Raw genomic sequence first — 13,571 nt, 5'->3', positions numbered from 1 at the left:
CTTCAACCAGCCAAATACACAACAAAACTGGAATCCTCAAAGGAGAGGAAAGCAAAGTGGGGACAGGAAAAGTATGTGAAGAACTAATGGGAAAAATTTCCAAATCTGATGAAAACCATAAACCCCACGCATCCAAGCTCAATGAACTCCACAAGAAACATGAAAAAAACTGCAACAAGACATGTCATAATCAAAATGTTCAAAAGCAACCAGCAGAAAAAAGACACTATGTACAGAGGAACAAAGATAAGAATGAAGGCAGATTTACTGTCAGAAATCAAAATGAGTGAGAAAATAGGAGAGCATTATCTTTAAAGGACTGAAACAAAAAATGACTGTCGAGCTAGGATTTATCTAGCCAGTGACAGTGTACAATTATAGAAACCTGTGTATGTAGGGGTATGAGGAAATCAGCAGGAAAGGGGTGAATGGATATGTTCACTATCTTGATTGTCACGATGGTTTCCCACATGTCGAAACCCATCAAACTCTCCATGTTAAATACGTGTAGTTTATTGTAGGTCAACTATATTGCAATAAAGCTGTTTTTAAAAAGTCAACATGTTTACAAAAAAACAACGAAGAGAAGACATTCCTCAGTCCAAAGATACTCAAGTGATAATATCAACCAAATGCAACATGTGAAATATGGATGGATCTGGATTCGGGAGGTGCCAAGGAAGCATTAAGACATTCTAAGGAAAATTATGAAATTTTATATATAAGCTGTACATTAGGATGATATCAGGGAAGTTCTAACTGCCTTGTTGTTGTTTAGTCACTAAGTAAGTCGTGTCTGACTCCTTACAACCCCATGAACTGTAGTCCACCAGGCTCCACCGTCCATGGAATTTTCCCAAGCAAGAATACTGGAGTGGGTTGCCATTTCATTTTGCAACACTAACCTAGGGATTGGACACACGTCTCCTGCATTAGCAAGTAGATTTACCGTTGAGCCACCAGGGAAGCCCGCTAATTGTCTGAGATAGTGGTAATTTGGTTATGCAGGAGACAGTTCTTAAGAGATTCATGCTGAATCATTTAGGGTTGAAAGTGTCATGGTGTCTGCATTTTACTTTCAAATAATACAGGTGGGATATGAACATGTTTGGAAAGAAAGAAAGCAAACCTGGCAAAAGGTTAACAACCAGTGACACTACGCAAAGAGTACATAGATGTTCGTGGCATTATTCTTTCAATACTTTATGTTTGAAATTTTTCATGAAAAAACACAGAGGAAAAACTTACCAAATCTATATACAAAAAAAAATCAAAAACATGACCAAACACAAATAACTAGGAAGAACACTTGAAACACAAGCTAGAAATAGGGCTCTTTTACTTTATATGCAAATAACTTTAAAATCTATAAGAAAAATTTAAATAACCCATTGTTTTAAAGTATGCCAAAATCACAAACAGACAGTTAACAGAATATACCCCAAAAAAACTTTTAAAAAATGTTCAACTTCTGTCACAATTAGAATAATGCAAACAAAGCAATGTAGTATCATTTTCACCTATCAGCTGGACAAATGTGTTTCTCTGATAAAACGCACAACTGGTTAGTAAGGACTGACAAAAACATATACTCTTATACACGGTAGAATTGTATTTTATGTTAACCCTAGACAGCAATTTGAAAAAAAGATCTACATTTGAACCTCATTATAAAATTTAAATTTAAAATGTGTATACTCTTTGAAACAGTAATTACATTTCTAGGAATATACACTATATGTAAGGGGTCAGCACACTTTTTCCTAAAGGGTGAGCGGTAAACAATTCCAGTTTGGGGCCATAAGGCCTCTGTCACAACTATTCAACTCATCCACTACAGTTTTAAAGCAGTCATAGGCAATATAAAAACAAGTGGTTGCGCTTATTTTCCAATATAGCTTTCTTTACAAAAACAGAGGTCCAGCTGTTGGGCCACAGTGTGCTGACTCCTACTATATATAAACTCTGAAAAACACAAAAATGTAATTTACTACAGGAATGTTTGTAACAACAGAAAAATTATAAATAACTAATACTGCAGATGGTGACTGCAGCCATGAAATTAAAAGACGCTTACTCCTTGGAAGGAAAGTTATGATCAACCTAGACAGCATATTCAAAAGCAGAGACATTACTTTGCCAACAAAAGTCCGTCTAGTCAAGGCTAGGGGTTTTCCAGTAGTCATGTATGGATGTGAGAGTTGGACTGTAAAGAAAGCTGAGTGCTGAAGAATTGATGCTTTTGAACTGTGGTGTTGGAGAAGACTCTTGAGAGTCCCTTGCACTGCAAGGAGATCCAACCAGTCCATCTTAAAGGAGATCAGTCCTGGGTGTTCATTGGAAGGTCTGATGTTAAAGCTGAAACTCCAATATTTTCACCACCTGAGGTGAAGAGCTGACTCATTTGAAAAGACCCTGATGCTGGGAAAGATTGAGGGTGGGAGGAGAAGGGGACAACAGAGGATGAAATGGTTGGATGGCATCACCGACTCAATGGACATGAGTTTGACTAAACTCCGGGAGATGGCAATGGACAGGGAGGCCTGGTGTGCTGCAGTCCATGGGATTGCAAAGAGTCGGACATGACTTGAGCAACTAAACTGAACTGAATACATATTAATAGGACATTTAATTTAAATAACTAACTATATATTAATAACGGAGAAGGCAATGGCAACCCACTCCAGTACTCTTGCGTAGAAAATCCCATGGGCAGAGGAGCCTGGTAGGCTGCAGTCCATGGGGTCGCTATGAGTCAGATACAACTGAGCGACTTCACTTTCACTTTTCACTTTCATGCAGTGGAGAAGGAAATGGCAATCCACTCCAGTGTTCTTGCCTGGAGAATCCCAGGGACAGAGGAGCCTGGTGGGCTGCCATCTACGGGGTCGCACAGAGTTGGACACGACTGAAGTGACTTAGCAGCAGCATACATTAATAGGGCCCTTAACATTCCATAGAAAATCAACACAATGAAATATTATGTAATGTTTGCAAGAACATGGTATATCTATCTAAAAGTATCAGGGAAAAATCTCCAGGATATGTTAAGGCAAAAGAGCAAGATTCAGAACATTATATGTAGTAAGATATAGTGTTTGAGGAGAAAAAAGGAATTGCTGTTTAGTTGCTAATTTGTGTCTGACTCTTCTGCAATCCTATGGACTATAGCCCACCAGGCTTCTCTGTCCATGGGATTTCCCAGTCAAGAATCCTAGAGTGGGTTGTCCTTTCCTTCTCCAGGTGATCTTCCAGACGCAGGGATCAAACCCGCATCTCCTGCACTGCAGGCAGATTCTTCACTCCTGAGCCACCAAGGAAGTAAAAAGTCAGAAAAAAAGAATACACATGCATTAAATTCTTTCAAATTTCTGTAAGACACGTAAGAAACAGTAGTTACAGCTAGAGAGTTGGACTGATGGCACAGAGTTTCACTTTTCATTCTATCACCTTTTGAGTTTTTACCATGTGCATATGGTAAAATGACGTTTATAACTACTTCTATAATAAAATGTGCCCTGGTGGCACACAGTTTGTTTAATAATGTTATATGAATGAATTACTAACTAGAGAGAGGTTTCATCAAATGGGGATAAAAATCAACGCTAAAACAAAAGATAATGATAAAATGGATCCAGCAAAGAATTAATTTAATTGGTATTACAGCAACCATTAAACAAACATTTCCGGTTTACTCTCCAATATCCTTTCCTCCCAGACCTAGAGTCAACCTCCAAGTTATCTAAACCAATTAGGTACTGCCATCTCTCTGCAACTGACTGTTCACAGACTGGTAACACTGAGTACAAGATTTAGAGAAGCTCTGAAAAATATGAACATGTACTAGGAAATGAAATAGAGATTAAAGAAATGATTGTATCTAATCATCAAACCTCTGTGATTCTCAGTACCACCACATAGGAGGAAGAAATAGCCAGAAAATTTGGTAAAGTTAATCTCTAAATTGATAGCTGTAAAATTATAGGTTACAACCTCTTTCTCCAATGGAACATGGACAAAATTACCCATATCTTGTTAACACTTGTCAACCCAAATCAGGCTACTCCAAGTATAAAAATGCAAAAATTGGTAAGAGGTTAATTATATTTCCAAAAGTTTTTTTTTCCTTGCATCAAAGTAATTCATTGTAAAAAACTGGAAAATATGAAAAAGGTGCTTCCCTAATGGCTCAGTGATAAAGAATCTACCTGCCAATGCAGGAAACACGGGTTAGATCCCTGGGTTGTGAAGATCCCTTGGAGAAGGAAATGGCAACACTCCAGTATTTTTGCCTGGAGAATCCCATGGACAGATGAGCCTGGTGTGCTACAGTCCACAAAGAGTCAGACATGACTTAGCAACTAAACAACAACTAATAAAGTCATACGGGAAAAAGTTAATTTCACTACACAAAAATAACCAGTTAGCTTTCTGTATAGCCCTACCAGTCTTCTGAATGCATTTTTTAGATTATATCATGAGACATGTTGTACATACAACTTGGTGTCCTACTTTATCACATATTATGTCATAAGCATTCCTTTTGTGTTAATGCTAAGTATTACTAGATTAACGGTAGTGACTCTATAAAGGCCTTTATTATTTGGATCAAGTTATTTTAGAAATACAGTTGACCTCTGAACAAGTGGGGGTTTTGTGACGCTCCTCACAAAATCCAAATATAATTTGTAGTTGGCCCTCCACATCCATGGTTCCAAATCTGCAGATTAAACCAACTGTAGTATAAATTCATTGCAAAAAAAAACATTTTTAAGCTGACCCTTGCAGTTCAAACCGATTTTGTTCAAAGGTCAATTGTATTTTCCTTATGCAATATTAAGGTCAACTTTTGGTCCCAAGGTCATGTGCAGCTTCTCAGAGCTTCATGTGCAACCCTAGAAGCTAATGCAGAGAAAAAAAATGCCATTAGTCTTATTTACACAAGGAGTTATGCTGTTTTAAAAGCAGATTTCATACACCCACAGTGTCAATAATAAAGAAATGTATTCCCATTTCTGTCTATAATTCTGGCTAATTTTCCCATTCCAGTTTTGCTCAGGTGGTCACTTTAAGATGATCTGTTACAAATTTATTTTTACTTGTACTTGTTAGTGAATCACAATGGCTATACAGGGTCAACATCTGTAATTATTTTGTCTGTACAAAGAAGTCTGAAACAAAAACTTACTTTTATTAAATGGTGATACAATAGTAATGTATGGCTAGTTTAATGCTTCTCACTTTTCTATTTCCTTTTTAATGCTTTAAATATTAAGATAAGCTATTAACCAGTAACTACTAGATCTTATTTTTTTCAAACTGTAAATAACTGTACAGATCTTTATAATATTACCCGCCACATGATATAAACATGTTCAACATACCATGGAGACAAACAGTCTACAGAATTTAGAACACTAAATAATGTTACTATTTGAAAACTTGGCTGTTTTTCTTAATGTCCCTAGACTCCAAATTGGCATGTAATTTTTAAGACTCCAACATCAAAAAAGTTAACACTTTTGTAGTAAATTAACAAAAACATTTAAAACAATTCCAGAGTAAGAATACTGAAGCATTTTAAACAATCATCACACACACACCAAACAAAAAAAATTCAAAATTTGTCATATATCTATATTATTACAATGTATTTGGGTAAACAACATTATATGCCAAAGTAGTCTATCAATGTTTCAAGGTAGGCCTTTCCAGTCTAGAGAAGCATTTACTATAGTCAAAGGCCTCTGACTCCTCTTCCATGAATTTTAAGAACTTTTGTAACTCTAAAAGGTACTTCAAGGGTTCATTAAAATATCATTAGAACACCTTGTAAAACCACTAAACAGCACATATGTCTTCTTTGACTAATCAAAACTGAAAGAATCACACATTCATCTGAAAACTGGCGCTACATTTACTATTGCAGAAAAGTGTTGTGTTTTTAATATCTCCAACGTGGGAGGCATTGTCTGTAGTTTAATAGATGTAGATCAAGCAGTGGTTACACTCCAGGTTGACAAATTCTGTGAGTTTGTATCTTATTAGTGTGATTCTGTATCAGACATCTGTTTTCTCTCATCACAGGGAGCTTTCTTTTTTCAAACCAGAGAGGAAATCCACTCTTCTGCTTAGGTTTTTACTGAGGGATAGGAAGGGAGTCTGTCAAGAACTCAATTCTCAGCCTGCTGTATTTTTATTCAGTGAGGATCAGAAAAAAATTAATACCAAGGCTTTCTCAAAACTCTCAAGTAATGAGAGTGTTAAACAGTGTACTGTCAAAACTAAAAATTTTTACAGGAAGACAATGGCAGTGTCCGCACAAACCAACCAATTTTTCAATTAAACAGGAATCCTGCTGTAGAAGAAACATGCAGGAATCAGGAAGAACCAAGGACTACTTTTTAGGTCCTGTTGTAATATCCTAATTCACTTATCCGAAAGGCTTTAGGTTCTTTCCTCTGAAAAAATGAAAAGACTATTAGTTCTCTGTGGGTCTAAAAAAACCTGTTTCTTCCTAAATCGATGGTTAGCTTCCGTTAAGTTATAATGATACGGAGGGAGGAAGGGGACGGAAGCAGGAGAGCTTCAGGCCACAATTTTAAGGACACAGAAAGTATTCTGGTTAATAAATTGACAGAAGTGCCATCTTCAGGTGGCACAGTTACAGAGAACTTGGGAGGCTGGGGGGAAGGGTAAGGAGCCCGCCTGGCCACCCAAAGGTGACTTAAAACTTTGCTGGAAAGACTAATCATCTGGTTTGTATAGACTCCATTTGTGTAAAAACATCTGAAACAGTTAAGGTAGTTTAACAAAAATCAGGTCCTGCGGCCAGACGGCGCGCCCACCCGGGGCGTTGAAAGGCCAGCCAGCTCTGCAAGGCCAGGGGTCACCGGCGTGAGTAGGGGGTGGCCCGTGGGGCTGGGCCCTCCAATTGTCCTCAAAGTCCTAACTCCAAAGAGGCACGAATCGGACCCAAACACTCCTCCCTTTATCCCAAGCTCTTCGCATTACTAAGTCCCAGAAGGACGCTAAACCCTATTCATATACATCCAGGTGGGGATAGTTGGGAGACGCACTGGCGGCGCGAGCCGCGGCCGCAGAAGAGCCTAGGCCTTGGAACCAGCCAAAATGTTGGGTTTTAAGCCCCGATCTAATCGCAGCGCCTCCAGTGAAAAAACCTCTTCCGATGAGCGAGCGAGAAGCGGGCGACCGGAGGAGGGACGGGGGAAGAAGGAGCGAGGTCCTTACCCGCTGCAAGGCTGGCCACTGCCGGAGGCTGCCGGCGGCTCCAATACCGGAGGCCGGAGGCGGCTCCACGGAGCCATAAGGAGGCTGCCATGCTGCCCCCGCCCCGCCTCCCCACGGTGACCTCCGCAGCTCCCGGCTCACCCACTGACTGCCAGGGTGCGTGGTACGGCGGGCGGGCTCTGCTGCGGCGTGGGGCCGCATGCGCACGCGCTCTGCTGCTCGGGGCGGACACCTACCCGCGAGAGGAGGAGCACGGAGCCGAGAGGCGTGGCCCGGCGGGACAAGCGCCGTCAATCACCTTACAGACAGGGAAGAAGGTCAATCAGAAATCCCAGGTCTCTCCGCCCTTTGTGAACCACCAATAGGAAGGCGCATACCTGCTCCCTGACCCCGCCCCCAGGTTCCTCCCTTATTTACGGACTGCGGGTTGGCGTCTCCTTGTTTACCAAAACGGAGAGGGCGTGTGGGAGGCGGTGACTGTGACTCAGAGCCTCCTTGTAACACCTGCCCCTCAGAACTGCCCCTTGAGTGCTGTAACTGCACGTGTTGCTTCCATGCAGACAAGGACAGAACTTTGGCTCGCGGCAGCTGCTGCAATATTTAAGCAAGAGCAGAAATTCCCATGTTTTCCAAGAACAGTGATCCCTTTTTAACTTCAATAAAACGTGGGCCTCTTGATGTTAGCATTTGTGTTTTTAGTGTCTATTCATTGCACAGAAATCTACCATGAATGCAATAATTTTATCAGACTCAGCTGATTTTAATTTGCGGAATAGTTTCCCCATAAATTTGAAAAATTGTAGGAAAACAATACTGTTTTCTTCGAAGTATAGAATTGCTAGGAACTTGATCCTCGAATATATATTTCTCTAATGTTTGAAAATTCTGCACCCATTTCATTTAAAGAAAGCTGAGTGCCAGAATTGATGCTTTTGAACTGTGGTGTTGAAGACTGTTGAGAGTTCCTTGGCCTGCAAGGAGATCAAGCCAGTCAATCGAAAAGGAAATCAGTCCTGAATATTCATTGGAGAGACCGATGCTGAAGCTGAAACTCCAATACTTTGGCCACCTGGTTCGAGAAGCCGACTCATTGGAAAAGATCCTGATGCTGGGAAGGATTGAAGGCAGGAGGAGAAGGGGATGACAGAGGATGAGATGGTTGGATGGCATCACCAACGCGATGGACATGAGTCTGAATAGGCTCCGGGAACTGGTGATGTACTGGGGAGCCTGGAGTGCTGCAGTCCATGGGATTGCAAAGAGTCAGACACAGCTGAGCTACTGAACTGAACTGAAAGGCAAATGAAAGTGCAGAAAGTATGTTTGTGTGTCAGAAAGGAGGTTTATTCATTCTTCTATCTGTGCTTGGTGTGCATATTTGAATCTCTGAAACCTTTGGCGATGATTACAGGGCTTCACTTCCTCACTGACCCCATGGAAGGTTTGGGAGCCATGGACACCCAAGACAAAGACTTGCTGCTTTTCGGGTTTTGTTTTGTTTTGTTTTGTTTATGGAAAAGTAGTACAGAAGGAAGGGGCTTCTCAGGTGGCACTAGTATTGAAGAACCCACCTGCAAAGTCAAGAGAAGTAAGAGATACAGGCTCCATCCCTGGGTCGGGAAGATCCCCTGGAGGAGGACATGGCAACCCACTCCAGTATTCTTGTCTGGAGAATTCCAGGGGCAGAGGAGCTTGGCAGGCTACAGTCCATAGGGTTACAAAGAGTTGGACAGGACCGAAGCAACTTAGCACACTGCACAATACAGAAGGAAAGAGAGTGAGAATAGACTAGGGCAATAGAAACCACTCCCCTGAATTCATTTTATTTATTCACTTGCCTAGGTTGTTTTTACCCAGCCTTTTGATCTAAGTAGCAGAATCAACAGATATGACTTTTTTTTAACCTCGCTACAGCCACACGCAGGAGTTCAAAGTATCTAAAGGAATTGGATGATTTCCAAGTATGCTCTCTCAGGGTTCTTGGCATGGTAGCAGTGTTTCCAAAAACTGGTACAGAGTGCAAGATCGCCATCTGTAACTGATAGAGAAGCAGTTCCTTTCTTTGACTTTTTCTCCACCCCAGCCCTCTACTCCACACAAACCCAAACCAAAGAAAGGAAGAAGATAGTAAAGAAAAAAATTATTTCAGCCATGGGGACAGTCTCCTAGATTTGGGTCCCCACCCAAATCTACTTACTAATTTCTGGAGCATTTCGGACCTGATCATCTATTGCTGGTTTATTTAGGTTTCAGCTTGAACAGACCTCCTGCAAACAATGAACTACAATTGTTAGTGCACTGCTGCTGCTGCTGCTGCTAAGTCACTTCAGTCGTGTCAGACTCTGTGCGACCCCAGAGACAGCAGCCCACCAGGCTCCCCTGCCCCCGGGATTCTCCAGGCAAGAACACTGGAGTGGGTTGCCATTTCCCAATTGTTGACATGCAGTCTGCCTTTCAACTAAGTGAGCCTACATAGCAGGGGTATTTAGAAAACAGGCCCACGTATCAATTGATCTCCCAGCTCCTTAAGTTTATATACCAGTCCTCTTGAGATTTTATATCCAATCAGATGGATTTTTGTTGTTTTTATTGTGAGGTACAGTGCTTGTTTCTCTAAATTGTTTGTAGGACTCTCTTCTCAGAAAATGAATGTTTCTTTACAAAAGTCTCCTCTTATGAACTGCTTTCTCCTAGGACTAAAAGGAAGAGAAGAAATAACTCAGAAAGAAGAGGAAGCAGACCTAAAGTTACACATGAGGGCTTTTTAATTAAAAAAAAAAAAAGAATGTGCTGGTTTTGAAAAGGGACTGAATGGCATTGAAAGTTTGATTCATTTTGCTCAACTAGGACCCAGGGGTAAGTTATAATTTCTCCATATTCCTACATCATGTAGTTTAGTATAGTTTCTTAAAAGCCCTATGTTGCTTCATAAATTAATGCTCTGAGGTTTTCGTAGAAGTTTTCTCATAAGCACCTTGATTTTTTAAAGTAACTATTCCTATTTAAAGGTGCTTACAGATCTTAATGTATCTGAAAAAACAGTTACTCCTGTGGCTGGCTTTACTTGATTGCCTTCCTGATATTTTTGCTGGAAAGGCCCTGTAACTTCTCCCTAAGTCACTGCTGTGTAGTTTTGCTTGAAATTGTGTTTTAGTGCATTATAGGATCTTTACTTCCGCTTCTGGGAAAATGCAGTAGATGTATTTTTCTCTTTTCTTCCCACACAGTACAATTGAAAACTCTGGACATTACGTCTAAAATAAACATACTGAAACCAAGTCCCTCTAAAACCAAATTCCCTTGGTAGGTCTATGATTAATCTCTCTATCCAGAACTTTATTCTGTTTCTTATTCTGCCCCTGTACTCCTCAAAATTGAGGAGTGTCAAAAAAAAAGGAGGGGAAAAAGGGGAATTGAAACCCCCCTGAGGGGTCTTCCCAGGTACAAAAGCCCCAGCATGTCTCCCGTTTCTTATTTGAAAGGAAAAAAGTCTTTAGTTTCCATGGCCTTCACTGAGTTCTAAAGAGCAGGCTTAAGCAGTTAATGAATGATTAATCACAGGAATCCCTCCTAACGGGACATTGATAACAACCTGATGCATATCTTTGAGTTGCTCAATAGAATCTAAGACCCTCATCCAGATAGAGGATGGCGACTTATGTGCTAACTGCAAGCAGGTAGACCCCAGATTGGTTGGAATCAGAAAGTTGAGATTCCTGAAACGTCATCCTCACCATCAACTGATGTGAAGGTCCACAAGCTGATTATGCATTCTACAGGCCTCTCCCCTAATACTGTCTTTAAAAACCCTGTCTGAAAGCCATCAAGAAGCTCAGGTGTTTTGAGCATCAGCTGCCTGTTTCCCTTACTTGGCACCCAGCAAATAAACCCTTACTTTACTGCAAACACTCATTGTCAGAGTTTGGTTTTCTGCACAGTGGGCACACAAGTCCTTGCTCTATTACAATAAGAAGACTCTGAAAAGTGAATAAAAGAAGGGATACTAGCTAAAGACCTCAAGATTCAAACAGGAACACAGAGGCAAGTTCTTGGATTTTCATTTAGCATTTTATATCACATACTGGGTACTAGAGAATCCCAAAACCAGAAACCCCAAATAGCCAAGAAGCACAAACCCAAATGCCCCAGTAAAAGACTACTCTTGTTAGCCAAAGGGCCAAAAAAAGGGGCAGCCTAGCAAGACAGAAAACCTTTAGAAAATAACCACACTACTGCAGACAAATACCATATAATAAAAACCTACGGCCCCAGTCACACTCACACCAGTAAAGGCCAGGTGAGGAACCAACTTCCACACCCTCAGAGCCATAATGAGACACTCCAACATCTTAACAGCCCAATCTCTCTACACTTCAGCTCCACTCGTGTGTTTCAGAGAAAGCCAAGTAGACAGCCAGGATTTTTCCCACTGCTGGATAGTAACAAGTACCCATTCACACGTTCTCCCCTATCCCCAAGATGTCATTGGAAACCACGTGGTGAGCCTTCCACCCCCACCTGACAGTAAGAGTCAGAGGGGCCGTGTGGAATGACTGGACTTCCTCCACCATCAGAGGTAAGGAGGCCACCCCTCACTGCCATGGTGTCAGAGGAGGCCACCTAGGGAACACTCCTACCCTTCTAGGCTAGGGGCATATCAGTGGAAGCCCAGTGGGGAGTTGAAACTCTCACTACTACTTAACAGCAATAAAGAACCCCAGCCCCACCCCCCAATAGGTATCAACAGAGGCAAAAAATGGAACCTAGACTTCTATCCCCATCTGGCATTAACAAAGACAATGCCCCCTCCATTCCCTCACCAGAGCAGTGTCAGGAAAGCCAGCTAAAGGAGGGGATTAAAATAAGATCCAAAGTGTCACAATACCCAAAGCACTCAGGCTTCAATCAGAATTATTCATGATACCAAGAACCAGGAAGATTGCAAACTAATAAAAAGAAGATGTCAATACAAACGTGACAGAGAAGTTAAAATTATTTGAAAAACATTTTAAAGTAGCCATCAAAAAATGTTTCAATAAGCAGTTAGAATACCCTTAAATGGGAGGAGAGGGGAAAGGGCTTCCCTGGTAGCTCAACTGGTAAAGAATCCACCTGCAATGCAGGAGACCCCAGTTCAATTCCTGGATCAGGAAGATCCCCTGAGAAGGGATAGGCTACCCACTCCAGTATTTATAGGCTTCCCTGGTGGCTCTGATGGTAAAGAATCTGCCTGCAATGTGGGAGATCTGGGTTTGATCCCTGGGTTGGGAAGATCCCCTGGAGGAGGGCATGGCAACACACACCAGAATTTTTGCCTGGAGAATCCCCATCAACAAAGGAGCCCGGCAGATTACAGCCCATGGGGTCGCAAAGAGCCGGACATGACTGAGTGAGTAAACACATTAGCACAGTAAAAAAAAAAAAAAAAAAGATATAACAAAGAAATAAATGAAAATTTTAGAGTTGAAGAATGTAATAACTGAAAGAAAAAACAAACCCTCAAAAAATGAGCTCTACAGCAGAATAGAGGAAAGAATCAGTGAGCAAGAAGCTAGAACAGCAGAAATTACCCAATCTCAACAACAGAGAAAAAAATATTCTGGAAAAAAAAAAAAAAAAAAAACAACCTTGGCTTCAGGGATCCATGTGACAAAAGATCTAACATTCATGTCCTCAGAATCTGGGAAAAAGAGGGGGAAAAAAAGCTTTCCCCGAAAAGACCCAGGCTATCTAATCATTTTACATCTGTCTCCAAGCTATTTTCTTATTCACTCACCTCCACCATAAAATGATACTGTCTCTCTTGCCAGATGACTCTGAAATACCAGGTTCTGTCTCTCTCTCCCCGTCTCATTCTCTTTCTTTTCCACAACAATAAATAAGCAGTCAAGAAAATGGTAAAGTCTGGCTAAGAAACGATACCTAAAGGTACCTTCAAAAATTGTAACAGCATCAGGTTTAGCTGAAAGAAACAGAGAGGCCAAATGATAGCAGTCTGGTTAATCATCGCATAAAAGAAGTCTAAACATAGACAAACCAGGATCATTATGGCAACTCTTGAGTTATCAAAAACCCAGGCTCCTCTTTTTGTTTTACTGTCTGCCACTGGTTTCTGGCTTCATGCTTACTTCACCATCCAAGGTGGCTGCTGGTGGTCCCACATAAAAGAAAAGGAGGAGAAAAGGTAAAGGAAAGGAATATGGTGGTGGATGGTCATTTTCAGAATTCTTCTTTATAAGCCACTCCACAATTTCCCTTTCCCACTGCCACAACTTAGTCACTTAGCCATTCTTAGCTGCTTTTAAAAAATTGGCATCAGA

General features: G+C 41.1%; 1 protein-coding gene across 1 annotated transcript in view; it reads right to left on the bottom strand.

The window, feature by feature from the left end:
• HIBADH (3-hydroxyisobutyrate dehydrogenase) overlaps nt 1-7,401 on the bottom strand; it is a 111,745-nt gene extending 104,344 nt beyond the window's left edge. Inside the window, exon 1 of the mRNA XM_027968653.2 lies at nt 7,252-7,401. Coding sequence (XP_027824454.1) covers nt 7,252-7,342 — 91 coding nt within the window. The 5' untranslated portion in view covers nt 7,343-7,401. The remainder of the gene's footprint in view (nt 1-7,251) is intronic.
• Between the last annotated feature and the right edge of the window lie 6,170 nt (nt 7,402-13,571).

The sequence above is a fragment of the Ovis aries genome, chromosome 4 (assembly GCF_016772045.2).
Source record: "Ovis aries strain OAR_USU_Benz2616 breed Rambouillet chromosome 4, ARS-UI_Ramb_v3.0, whole genome shotgun sequence".
Classification (NCBI taxonomy): Eukaryota; Metazoa; Chordata; class Mammalia; order Artiodactyla; family Bovidae; genus Ovis; species Ovis aries.
Note: the sequence above shows the minus strand (reverse complement) of the source record. Positions and strands in the feature narration are given on the sequence as shown.